Genomic DNA, 12728 nt, shown 5'->3' with positions numbered 1-12728 from the left:
AAAGTACCAGACTAATGGACAGATGGTAATATGTTGCAAATGACCAGTGTCCTCTTTGCAAAATAGGGGTAATAATAAAATCCACAGCTCTCTTTCATTGCATGTGTACCATGAGCCAGACACAGAGCTAAGTGCATTATCTCATTTAATCCTCATAACTAGAAATAGTGACCTATGGACTCCTCAGTTTTTATTATAAGTACTTTCATGAAAAGTTACTTGTGAAATGAAAATTTGAAAATCAATCCCATTTTAAATGCATCCAGGTAACTGAATTTACATTGCCCTCACACACTGACTCTCGGTGTACATCTGCCTCCACACAAATCAGACTTCTAGACGGCCAAGGAAACAACTGGAGACAGTGAGGAAGTCAGATGTAGCAATTCCTGGTCTAGACGAGGAAAGCACTTTTATTTAGTGGATTTGTATTGAACAGTATAACCATATTGGTTCCTACCTGGGGCAACTGGTTTGTGCTCTCTGCCTCAGTTCTCACATCTGCCAGTTCTGCAGGAAGCGCTGACAAGAATTAATTGGCTTGCCTGAGCGCTGAGGCTCAGTTCTGCTTCCCAGTGCCAACAATCCCCTAGGACTTTGCTCTCACATAATTTAATGTCTAGAAGACTTTCTGTTTTCAAGAGTTCTATCTGATAGGCACTACATCGTGTATACAGAGTTCAAATTCATTCAGTTAAAACCTTGAGAATCTTTCAGCTCAACTTAAGAAAATGGGACATGGCCACATTCAAAGTATTTATATTATCTGTTGCCTTTACGAGAGTTCTGACACAGTTGCCTCTAAAATGTGTGATTTACGCAAATGATTTCGTTCCTTTTCCTCTAGCTGTTGGTATTTGTAGAGTGTGGCACAGGGGTCCTTCCAATTTGCTGATGGGCTCTCTGAGCAAGACAGAGCTGGTAGGATAAGAATTTCAAGGGTGAGAGTTCCTCCCAATTGTTGATTCTATTTATAGTCCTTCAAGTAATATAGATAAAATCTAAATTCTATCCTCTCAATTATTGCCAGACATCTGGGAAGCCCCTATTCTCCGAGGCATCCTCTCAGGGAAAATTATATTGATTTAGTTTAACAGGGAAAGGAAGTTGTGTCTGAGTACAGTGGCAGCCAGTTAGTACAAAAATCGTGGAAAGTTGGAAGGGGCTTCTGCGAGTGTCTCGTCCAACTTTCCACCAAATGCTGGTTCCTGCCTAGAGAGATGCTGGGCCTCTCTCTGTCTGAGTGTCCACCAAGATCAGAACACTCTTGTTCCTGAAATGCAGCTCCATCCCATTCTTGGGTAATTTGAATTCTAGACTGTTCTTTCACATGATAGATTAAAAACATCCTCTTTGTAACTTGCATTAATTATTCCTAGTTTATTCCCAGTAGCTGCATAGAATAACTCCACTCATTGATTGATTGGTCCGTTCATTCGTTTATTCATTTTGTATTGGGTGCCTACTATGTACAACATTGTGTGCAAGACATGAGCCTCAAACTCCAGGAGCTGACAGGTTAGAAGGAGATAACGTGGACACATAGAAGCTGTATGTCATACATGCCACACAAGCAATATAGTTAAGTGCTACAGGAAAGAAAAGGAGAACAATAGGAAGGGGTCAGGTCCTGACAGATGTGGTCAGCAAATTCATCATGGAGGAAGTAGCATTTAAAGCTGCTTATCTTTAATGGCTTGAGGTTAAAAGGCAGAGATTTGGATGTGGAGATTGGAAGGATAAAGTGTCGGAGAAGTGACGGGTCTTTTATATTAACAGAGTTCAGAGTTTGAATTGGAGAGTGGAAGACAAGTCTAGAAGAGCTGGTGGAGTGAGTATCAGATTGTGGAGAGCTCTGTATGCCTGGAGTGCAGGCTAAGTGGGTGGAGACAGGGCTGTGAGGCAAGGTGGCATTCACATCGTCTCAAATGCCAGGCTGCAGAGCGTAAGGATTATCCAGTGAGGCAGGGCAGAGCCCTGGGGCCAGTTGCTGAGCAGCTGACAGTTGTGTTTAGTATGGTAACTGGTGGCACGAGACAGTGGGCTGGAGGGCTTTGCAACCTGCCAGGTATAGGTGATAAGGGTCAGGAGCCCTGTGGTGGCCCCTGCAATGAAAGCATCAGGTGAGAGTTGAATGAAAATGACTATGACACAGCCTGGAAACTGCGTCCTGTCTATTCTCCAGGAGAGCGTCCCCTTTCCCCCTCTCTGCACCTCCAGACGGTATCCACGGCAAACCCCTCCTTACTTCCTGGTGAACAATTGCTTATTAACAAGTGGAAGTGATTCCAGATAACCCTGGTAGAGAATCCCAGAATCCTGTGTCGTAGTGAAATATCTCAGGATTGAATTCCCTGCCTCCAGTGAGGTCCACATGTGGGCTGAGCCCATAGACTGAAGGAAACTTTAAAATTCTTTAGGATAAAGGATTGTGTGCACACATGGATTTAAACTTAACAGCTTTTCCTTTCGTGGTCTGTGTATGTTTAGATCATAAGGCCCATCATTACTATTATTCCTTTCATTATTGAGCTTTTTTTCTGTCTAACTTGAAAAGAGAGGCTGCCGTATGCAAAGGAAGTACAGTTAGAAGCTTCCCTGAAATGTGCAGATTTGAACTGGTCTGTGGCTCACAGAATTAGGCCCCCTGCCGAATGAAATGAGTCTCATTAGTGGTTTGGGGGGACCTCCAACCCGTCTTCTCACACATCCTATTATTTGCGCTTTATTCTAAACTTCAAAATTATCTTCTTTTACTTTGCCAATATTGATTGAGTACCTACTATGTGCCAGGCCCTGTTCTAAGTGTTGGGCTACAGTAGTGAATAAAATAGCCAGAGATTCCTGCCCACATGGAGCATACCTACAAGGGGAGACAATCAATAAATAAGTAATCAATATGTAAGTTAATTATATGGTGTGTTAGAAGGAAACAAATGATGGGGGAAAAAGAAAAAGTAGAGAGGGATAGGAGAGAACAGGATTGCAGGGCGTGGGGAGGAGAGGTTGCAATTTGAGATTTGAGATAGAGTGGTCAGGGTTGTCTTCCTTAAGAAGGTGACATTTGAGTGAAGACTTGGGTGAGAGGGGTTGGGTATACAGGTAGCTGGGGGAAGAGAGTTCCAAGGGAAAACAAGCAGCTAGTACAAAGATGCTGAGGTGAGAGGGCTGGAGGAGGCTCTGTGCTTTTCTAGTCCCCTCCGACACACAGTGGCTCCTGCAACCAAGGAGAGAGCCAGGGAAAGACAGAAGCTAAGTTTATTTGTAATAAAACCGATTCAAAATTAGTTTTAAAAAAACCTTCACAAACCGATTTAAGGAGGTACAAAGGGCATTGGGGAGGTTTCCTGACTTATGGACTGCTTGAGTTTGGATCCCGGCTCCACCACTTCCTGCCTGTGAGACCTTAGCTGAGTTATTCAGCACCTCTGTTCCTCATCCGTAAAATGAGGTTGATAATAGTACCGGTCTTCTAGGACCGCTTTGATTAATTAAAAGCTTGGGACTATGTCTGACATATAGCAAGCACTTATATTACTGCTGCTACTTTTATGAGTTGGTGCCCTAATCTGGAATATTCTTTGACTGTGTCTTAAGGGCCGAGTGTGTGTTTGTGTGTGTGTCTGATGTGTTGAGAGTATGGGGCTTAATTTATAAAATAGTTGTAAGAATTAGGTAAAGTCCCACTGCTTAGCATATGATAAGGCCTCCAGAAACATTAGTTTTCTTCCCCTCTGACAGCATTTTACAGCAAAGAAAACTAACAGAGGCTGCTCCTCTTCTGCCCACTATTAATGAATTTTTTGGCTGGTGTATGAGTAGGATGAAGGCCAGGTGAAAACGTTTTATAGACTCAAACTTGGAAAGTTGTTTTGCCCTTAGCACCACCAGTGGAACCCAGAATTCCAAGGGGTCATTTTGATTATCAGTGGAAGGCAAAGACTGGGCTGAGTGGATGGTAAATGAGGAGGGAGACAAATGCGGGGAAAACTGAAGAAACAGGGAAGTGCCCCGTTAAAGGGATTCCACTTTGTGAGGGGGCCATCGGAAAACCAGGAGTCCCTTTCTCCAAGGACCTTTGAAAAGAGAAAGGATGGCGTCAATCCAGGTGGAGCAGGAGCCCCTGAATGAAAGGGCTGGACCAGAGGGCCTCTGGAAGCCTCTCCCCCAGCCGACTTCCTAGTGTTGCATTTACAAACTCCAATTAGCCTGCATTTCCTCCTCTAGTTAAAGAGTCACTAACATTTTAGATACGAAGAGAGTTATAATACCAAGTAAGACCAAGTCACTGTGTTGGGGTAGTAGACGTTGACAATCAACTTTCTAGTCCTCTTGAGGCTGTCCCCGACTTCGTTGGTGTGGCAACTTGTGTGAACCTCTGTGGTCTGCCACCAGGAAAATACCAGTGCTGTGGGCTGTCAGGGAGTCAAGGAAAAGGAACACGAGCGTGCTCCGAGGGAGCTCCAAGGTCTTGAGGAGAAAGGAGGCCATGTCTCCACAGGACAGGGGTGGGTAGTGGGTGGGGCAGGAGGGAGAACTGAAGCCAGGCACCCACTCACTGTCTGCTGCTGTTTTGATCCCTAGGGGCGGCCGTCATCTCCAGTGCCATGGACCATACCTTTTCAACAGCATCAAAAGACGGGGAAGGAGCGTGTTACACGTCTCTGATTTCCAACATCTGTTACCCACCTCAGGAGGATTCTTCATATTTCACTGGAATTCTTAAGAAAGAAAATGGCCACATCACCACTTCAGAGAGCCCTGAGGAGCTGAGTACCCCTGGGCCCTCCTTACCAGATGTGCGTGGGATGGAGCCTCGTGGCTTGTTTAGTTCTGATTCTGGAATAGAGATGACTCCTGCAGAGTCCACTGAAGTGAACAAGATCTTAGCCGACCCCCTGGACCAGATGAAAGCAGAAGCCTATAAATACATTGATATAACCAGGCCGGAAGAGGTGAGATATCAGGAGCAACGTCACCCCAAGTTGGAAGAGAAAGACTTAGACTTGAAGAATAAGGACGCTGACATCTCAGCAGAATCTGAAGAGATCCTTGAACCAGAGAAGCCAACTCCTGTGGAGGGGAAAATCCTTAAGGACCATTTATTTGAAGAGTCAACATTTGCACCGTATATAGATGATCTCTCTGAAGAGCGGCACAGGGCTCCTGTGATCGCCGCTCCCGTCAAAATCACGCTGACTGAGATCGAGCCTTCTGTTGAAACTGCTGCCCAAGAGAAGACCCCTGAACAGCAAGACATCTGTCTGAAACCAAGTCCTGACACAGTCCCCACACTCACCGTCTCAGAGCCTGAAGATGACAGCCCAGGATCCGTCACTCCTCCGTCTTCTGGAACAGGTAAGGGAACTGGTGTTTCCCGCCTTGGGAAAACCCAGCATATAGAAATATGAATATTAAGGACTGAAGATCTACATTCAGAATAGTTTACTATAGGGTCCCCTTAAGTCTCAGTTTAAACGATTTAATTAACATACAACTTTTTCAGTCTTGTGCTCATTGTACCAACGTTGAGATCTGGGATTTTCCTTAAAGTCCTATGAGATTTGCTTTGTAAAATGTTTCTTTCTTCACTTGAGGAGAGATGACACTCTGGGAACATTAAAATCCTCACATGGCTCGACTGTCCAGAGCAGAGGGGGAGGTGCTACCTGCTTCTAGGCTTGCTTTCTTGCTGGACCCCCGAGTCTCCTGGAGGCTCCTTGGAGAGAGCTCCTTGGCTGCTGTCCCGGACCAGCGGGGCCACCTTGGACAGGGCACCCAACATCCTGGCCCCAGCTGCAAGTCTGTACAATGAAGGGGGCTGTGGACCTCAGGTCTTCGTGGGGGGCATGGCAGTGAGAGGAAACCTGAATAAAGGGTCCAGTTCCCCGCTCCCTTCAATCTCAGCACTGTCATTTTGATCTTTTTTAGTTTATTGCATTTCTGCATACAATTTTAGTTTTTAAACTAAAGATGTGTTTGGTTAACATAAAAAAAGTTCAGAATTCACTAGGCTATGATCTTTTCCAACTTGAACATTATCCGACTCTGACTCAAGGCAGGGTATTAAACCACACTCGATACATCCTCTCAAACATAACCGGGGCCTCCCAAGATCGCGTGAGAGGCCAGCGTACAGCAGGGCCTTCCCCATCCCATCCCAGGCGGCAGGTGGGGAGTCTCTGCATCTCCACCTCTCACGAATGCTCCTGAGGCATCAGGATGAAAAGGACGATGAGAGGTCCTTGGATCTTCCCCTGCCTCCGTGGCTGGCTTTCTGACCCTGCCCAAAGTGATTCACAACCCTTTTTGATTCACAGAAAGTGGTTTTCAGCAGCTCAGGTGAAAGAGCTTCCAGTGAACTCTTAAAACAGATCCAGAGCCTCACGGTTAGGAGTGACTGCTGTAAATCCTGGTGAGACAGGAAGTCCAAGGGTTAGGACGGAGCAGCCTTAACGGAAGGGCCCCCTGTCCTGTTTCCCTAAAGACTGTAGCATCAATTCCTCCCTTTCTCCAACTTTACCTCAGACGCATTCAACTGGTCAAGCTCCAAGGGTCTTACAGATCCACTGCACCAAGTCCCTGATTTGCAAGCTCATTCATTCACTCAACAAACACTTTCTACACACTTTGTTTTGGTCAGGCACTCTGCTAGGCACAGGTGATGCTGGAATTGAAAAAATAAACAAAAGCCAGTCCCTGCCTTACAGTGGCACAGATGACCAGGGGAATAGTCACACTCCAGGGTGATTTGTGTTCTGAGAGAGGGAAACATAGAGTGCTGAGGAGCATCTGAGTCCAGCAGCTCCCTGGGTGAATGAGACCTGAAGTGACTCTTAGAGTAGCAGGAGGAATAAATGCATGAAGGGGAGGAGTGGCCTTCCAGTCTGAGCAAGGACACGGAGGTGTGAGGGCACAGTGAACTTCACACGAGATGCAACTCGAGATTTGGGTGGTGATGACAAATAAGGCAACTGAGGCTCCAAGTGAAGTAGATGAGACCTGTCCCAGCCTACAACTTGAGGTAGGGGCATATCTGAGTCTCAAAGCCTCCTTGTGGCCTTTTTGGCAATGCATTGTAAAACCCATCTGTTATTCCAGGACATAAAGATATTGACCCTCTGAAGATGTAAGCTATATTATCAGCTGTGTTTTACAGAGCGCCAAGGTTGTCTGGTGGTCAGTTCAGAAGAACTTGAGCCAGTCTTCAGGAGGAGTGAAATGCCGCAGCACCAATAGGTCCATTTACACGGCACCTGCCTCATGTGAAAATTCCAGTTTACAAAGTTGAGGAGAAAGATTTGATACAGGGTTCATTAATTATTAGGGAATTTCCTTTTTTTTTTTTTTTTCCAGTAGTCGTGGCTTTGGGATTCTGGAGCAACTTCAAGAGAAGACAAAGACAGATCTGGCTCTCATGATCTTGGAGTTTTATGATCTTGGGGTACCCACTTGACAGCATAGGGTTAGGGCAATGGTTTTCTGTGTAGTTGCTCCAAATGAACATTCTAAGTAAGAATTATTTAAGAGAGAAAAAGTTTCCTGTCCTATTACACAGCTTGTCTCCCATGTTCAGCTCCTCTCTCCACACACACCCTGCATCACAGTACCCGAGTCTTATGACAACAGATAAGAATTAAATTAACAGGAGACACAGAAGGAATTGCTTACCATTGAGGCCTTTCTCCTGTTCTTTCTGTCCTGAGAGGTTACCCTAACTCCCTTCCCCACGTCCCTCCCCACGTGTGAGCCCCTGGCGCCATGTGACCCTCTGCCCATAGACACTGGAGGATTGGGGCTTTATTACACCTGTTGGATCTTGAGTCACTCTGCCATTTCCAGTGCTAACAGATAAGACAAATACCAAGAATTACATACAGTCCTACATCAAAATGAGGAAAAGGAAAGCTTTCTAAATCAAAGGAGTTCAGTTTATCATTGTTTAATAAACAAGGAAAGCATCAATTCTGGAGAATAACTCTAATTATGTGAATTATGAATCTGGAGAATTCTAATTTAGAGCAGCGTTAGCCACAGACCTTGAAGCTTAAGCAAGGAATCTAATCTATTTCCTTCCATTCCAATAGATAATTCCATTTTGTAACTTTCTCCAACATACTTAACTATTTTCTTCTTGTTAAATAATATATCCTGAGGTCAGAGGTAAAAATTCTTACAGCTTAAATATTGAAAGTTTCTTCTTAGCAAACATCAGTCATGAATACAAGTGAAGCATTTTAGGAAAACGTAATAAGTGCCCTGATGCACCAGACCGTTGACCCATTGGCACCGCATTGTTTCTGACACAAATACCTTGGAGCATGTTATGGTGGTCGTGGATGTTCTTTGAGGTGTTAGCCTCAGAAAGGACCATAATTGAGAGGTCATCCTTAAACCACCCCAGCTTCCCTTAGTAAGAAATAAGCAATAAAAAGCAAATCAATTTAAACTCTGAAAACTACTGTTGCTATTTCCTTGCATTGATGAAGTCTGTGACCCCCCTACTCATTTTGAAAATTCATTCTTTTATCCAAAACATGCTTATTATTGAGTGACTTCTGTATGTCAGACATGTGCTGGCACCAGACGCGTTGCAGTAAATAAGACATATAAACTCCCTCCCCTCATGGAGCTTACCTGCTAGCAAAAGGAGACAGATGATAAAAAGGAAACATGTCAATAAATAGCAGAATTTCAGAGTGTGAGCCCTATAAAGAGTGATAGAGCGTTGGGCATGAGGGGCTCAGGGACAGCCTCTCTGAGGTGGTGGCATGTGATCTGAGATCTGAAGGAGGAGAAGGAGCCTACCATTCAAAAACAGGGGTTAAGGGGGTCCCAGGTACAGAGGACAGTAAATGCACAGGCCCCAAGGCTGTATTATTTGGGAACTGAAAGATGGTGCAAAGGAATATGGCATAGAAGAGAATGGGAGAGGGGGCCAGGGCCCTGGTCATTCAGGACTTCACATGCTGGGTAAGGAATTCAGATTTTTTTTCCAAATGCAGTGGGAAACCATTGGAGGGTTTTAATTTGGGAAGTGACATCATTCATTCGTTCATCCACTCATTTAACAAACATGTGTTGACTATTTACTCCATGCCAGGCATTGTTCCATCATTGCTGGGGAAACAGGGGTGAAACACAAGGTTCCTGCCCTGCATGGAGCTTGCAGTCTGGATGGGAAGTAAATAAATATATAATGTGATATCAGGTGGTCGTAATGGTTATGAAGAAAAATAAAGCAAAATGCAGCATTATGAGTGTGATGGGGTGGTGATGAGGAGACGGCTTTGAGCAGAGGCCTGGATGAGGGGAGGGAGAAAGCCATGTAGATCCCTGAGGAAGAGAAACCAGGCTGAGGGGACAGCCAGTGCAGAGGCCTGGAGCTGTGGCCATCTGTGTGTTCAAGGAACAGCTGGAAGCTCAGTGTGGCTGGAGTCACACTGTGTCAGTCCTGTGATGGAATAACCAGTATCTTAGTTAGAGGCCCACGAAGTTTTAAACAAGGGTAGGAAAACTTGCGTTTTGTCCTAAATTTTTCCCTGATTCCTCCTAGCACTTTGTTATAATTTTAGTTCCTATTAAGAATGGAGAGCAATGTCTACGCTATCTCCTGAGCCCCTTTTGACTCAGAATAAAGATGGATTCTTGTTAAGGCAGGACCTTCCCTCATCAGGGCTGCTCCTCCCACACCCCGCAGTGTCTGACAGCCTCTGTACTCTTCAGTGAATACAGGGAGATCCTGGAGCCTTCTCTTCTGAACGCTCCAACTCAGTGGTTTTCAACTAAATGTAGGGTTGCCCGATAAAATACTAATATTTCATGGGACATACTTATACTAAAAAAATATTTGCTGTTTAGCTGAGATTCACATTTAACTGGGTGTCCTGCATTTTTGTTTGCTAAATCGGCCAATCCTGACTGGAGGTGACCATCAGAATCACCCTTGGAGTCACAAAATGCAGATGCCTGGGCCCCACCCACACATACTTCTGCTAAGTCAGAATTTTGAGGGCAGTTTTGGTCCACACATGGGATTAAGAATCACTGTTCTAAAGATTTGAGCTAGTCCTCACATGAGCTCTATTTATGGAGTACTTCCCGTGTGCCAGGCACTGCACTATGTGCTGGGGAGGTGATAGTGACAAAATACCTTGGCTGCCCTTTGCTCTCATGGTGCTTTCAGTCTGGGGTCAGGAGGAGTGGGGGATGATGAAGAGACAGACGTTAATCAAACGATCACAAACAACTAGAAAGCCGCCTAGTGGCTCCCGGTTGTGCAGAATGAGTGGGCACCAGTGGTCTCCTGAATGATGTAGCATTGGACTGGCTTGCACACAAGGTAGGCTATCCTGCAAGGCCACTTTATCCCTCTGAGCCCAATGCCCCGACTGCTGGCTTCATGGCCTCCTAGGAACGTGTTATAAGCAGGAGTTTGGTCAGTCCTAGCAGTTTGGATGGTCAGACAGAGGCTTCCAGCACGAGAAGTTGGAAGGATGTGTGCCACAGGAAGGGAAGGAGCATCCGAGAGAAGAATTTTCTTCCCCTTTCCCATCAAAACAGCTCACTGTGCTGACTTCTGTGTTTCTGGGTATGGAATTCCTGTTCATTTTACTCACCCAGGCTCACCATGTCTGAGTGACCTTTGACACCTCATTTTTTCTGACCCGTCACATGAATCAGACCCCAAGTCTATGGTTTCTCTCTCTTGAGTGTCTCTTGAATTGTCCTCTCTTTCCCATCCCTATGACCGCCACAACTCATTAGGTTGCTATAATTCCTCCCCTCAACTATTGCAGTATCCTCTTAATGGGTCATCCTCCTTCTACTTCTTTCTCTGCTGAGATCACCCTAATCCTTCCAGGACCCACCGGAGCCCACCTGATAAAGTACTGACTTTTAAAGTAGTTTCCAGGGCCTTCCATGATCGGGGCCTGCTTAACTTTCTAGGCACATTACCCTGTATCATTCCCCACGATAGTCCAGTTAAGCTTTTTTTTTTTAATTGAGATAAAGTCGACATATGATGTTATATTAGTTTCAGGTGTACAACATAATGATTTGATATCTGCACATACCATGAAGTAATCACCACACTAAGTCTAGTTAACATCATCACCACACGTAGTTACACATTTTTTTCTGTTAAGATCTACTCTCTGAGCACCTTTCAAATATACAATACCATATGTTGACTGTAGTCACCATGCTGGACATTACATCCCCGGGACTGACTTATCTTACAATTGGGAGTTTGTATCTTTTGACCTCCTTTACCCCTCACCACACCTCCCCCCCGACCTCAGCAACCACCAATCTGTTCTCTTTGTCTATGAGTTTGGGGTTTTTAGATTCCACATATAAGTGAGATCATACAGTATTTGTCTTTCTCTGTCTGATTATTCACTTAGAATAATGCCCTCAATGTCCATCCATGTCACAAATAGCAAGATTTCCTAAACTTTTAAACTTGCCATTTGTCAATGCAAATAACCCATAACCATTCTATTGATAAGAGAGATAAGGTGAATTTTACTTGAACCAGGCTGAGGACTATAGTCCAGGAAGGCACTCTCCACAAAAGAAGAAAGCATTCGAGAGAAGCATAGTTTTCAGCAGAGGTTTGTACCTTTTCAGAACAAAGAACATACATCAAACAAGCCCAGGGTACATGGTCATCAAAGTTTCAAAGAGATATTCAGCAGCAGATTAACAGCTCAACATGACCCTGATGCCTGGGAAGGGAAACTTATCTTCAGGAGTACTGATACTCATGTACCCCATAGTGGTGTCATAGAAAAGGAAGTATGCATTCTTTTCTTCAAAGGATGCATTCTTTTACTTTGCAATAATGTTATCCTTTACTTTAATGGTTAAAGCAGATGTGTATTATATGTTTGTAAGTCAGGATTCTTTTTAGTTCAGGCTGAATCAGGTTGAAACCAGAATAGCTACCTCGTATAACTCAATATGTGAAAATTTCTTGTCACATTCTTTAAACACATCCTTTAAACACATCCTTTCCTTTTTCCACCTCCATATCTTTGCCTCTGAAGTTCACTCTTCTTGAACAATGTCTGCCTTTCAAGGCTCTATTGCATTCCAAGGCTAATTCAAATGCAACTTCCTCAATTACCTCCTCTAAATTCCTCTAGAACTTTGTACTACACATTTGCACTTAACCCATTCTGTCTTGTTTTCTCCTTCTCTAGGAGAGACAGGGAAAGTTGTGAGTCATCAGCATAGTGATGGTAATTGAGACCTAGTGACAGTGAAAGTGGGTGAAATCACCTTGAATGTGGAGTGAGACGAGAGCCTTGGGTAGAGCTCTGGGGAAGGCCATTTAATGACTGGGAAAAGAAAGACGAGGACCCACAAGGGTGACTGAGATCAGGAGAGTAAGAAGGAAAACCTGAGGAGGATAGTGTTGCAGAAGCCCCAGGAGGAGTGGACAACATGTCAACTGCTGTTGAGAGGTCAAATAAGACGAGAACTCAAAAATGATCTGGAAGTTATCAGTGAATTTAGGCAAGCAATTATGGCAGACTCCAGATTGAAATAGGATATTTATTCAGATTCAGATACATTCCAAAATTTCAGTGGCTTAACAGAATTAAAGTGACTCCTCACTCATACTGCAGTCTAATGCAGGTTGGGGAGTTCTGCTATAAATGCTGATTCAGGGAAAAAGCCTCTTTCATCTCTGTTTTCTTTTTAAACCACTTTAT

The 12728-nt window shown here is 44.4% G+C and overlaps 1 protein-coding gene across 1 annotated transcript in view; it reads left to right on the top strand.

The window, feature by feature from the left end:
* Nucleotides 1-12728, top strand: part of RTN1 (reticulon 1) — a 216160-nt gene that overhangs the window by 99508 nt on the left and 103924 nt on the right. Inside the window, exon 2 of the mRNA XM_046647531.1 lies at nucleotides 4585-5358. Within this exon, the coding sequence (XP_046503487.1) occupies nucleotides 4585-5358 (774 nt within the window). The remainder of the gene's footprint in view (nucleotides 1-4584; nucleotides 5359-12728) is intronic.

This window comes from Equus quagga, chromosome 20 (genome assembly GCF_021613505.1).
Source record: "Equus quagga isolate Etosha38 chromosome 20, UCLA_HA_Equagga_1.0, whole genome shotgun sequence".
Lineage (NCBI taxonomy): Eukaryota > Metazoa > Chordata > Mammalia > Perissodactyla > Equidae > Equus > Equus quagga.
This window is presented reverse-complemented; position numbering and strand designations above follow the sequence as displayed.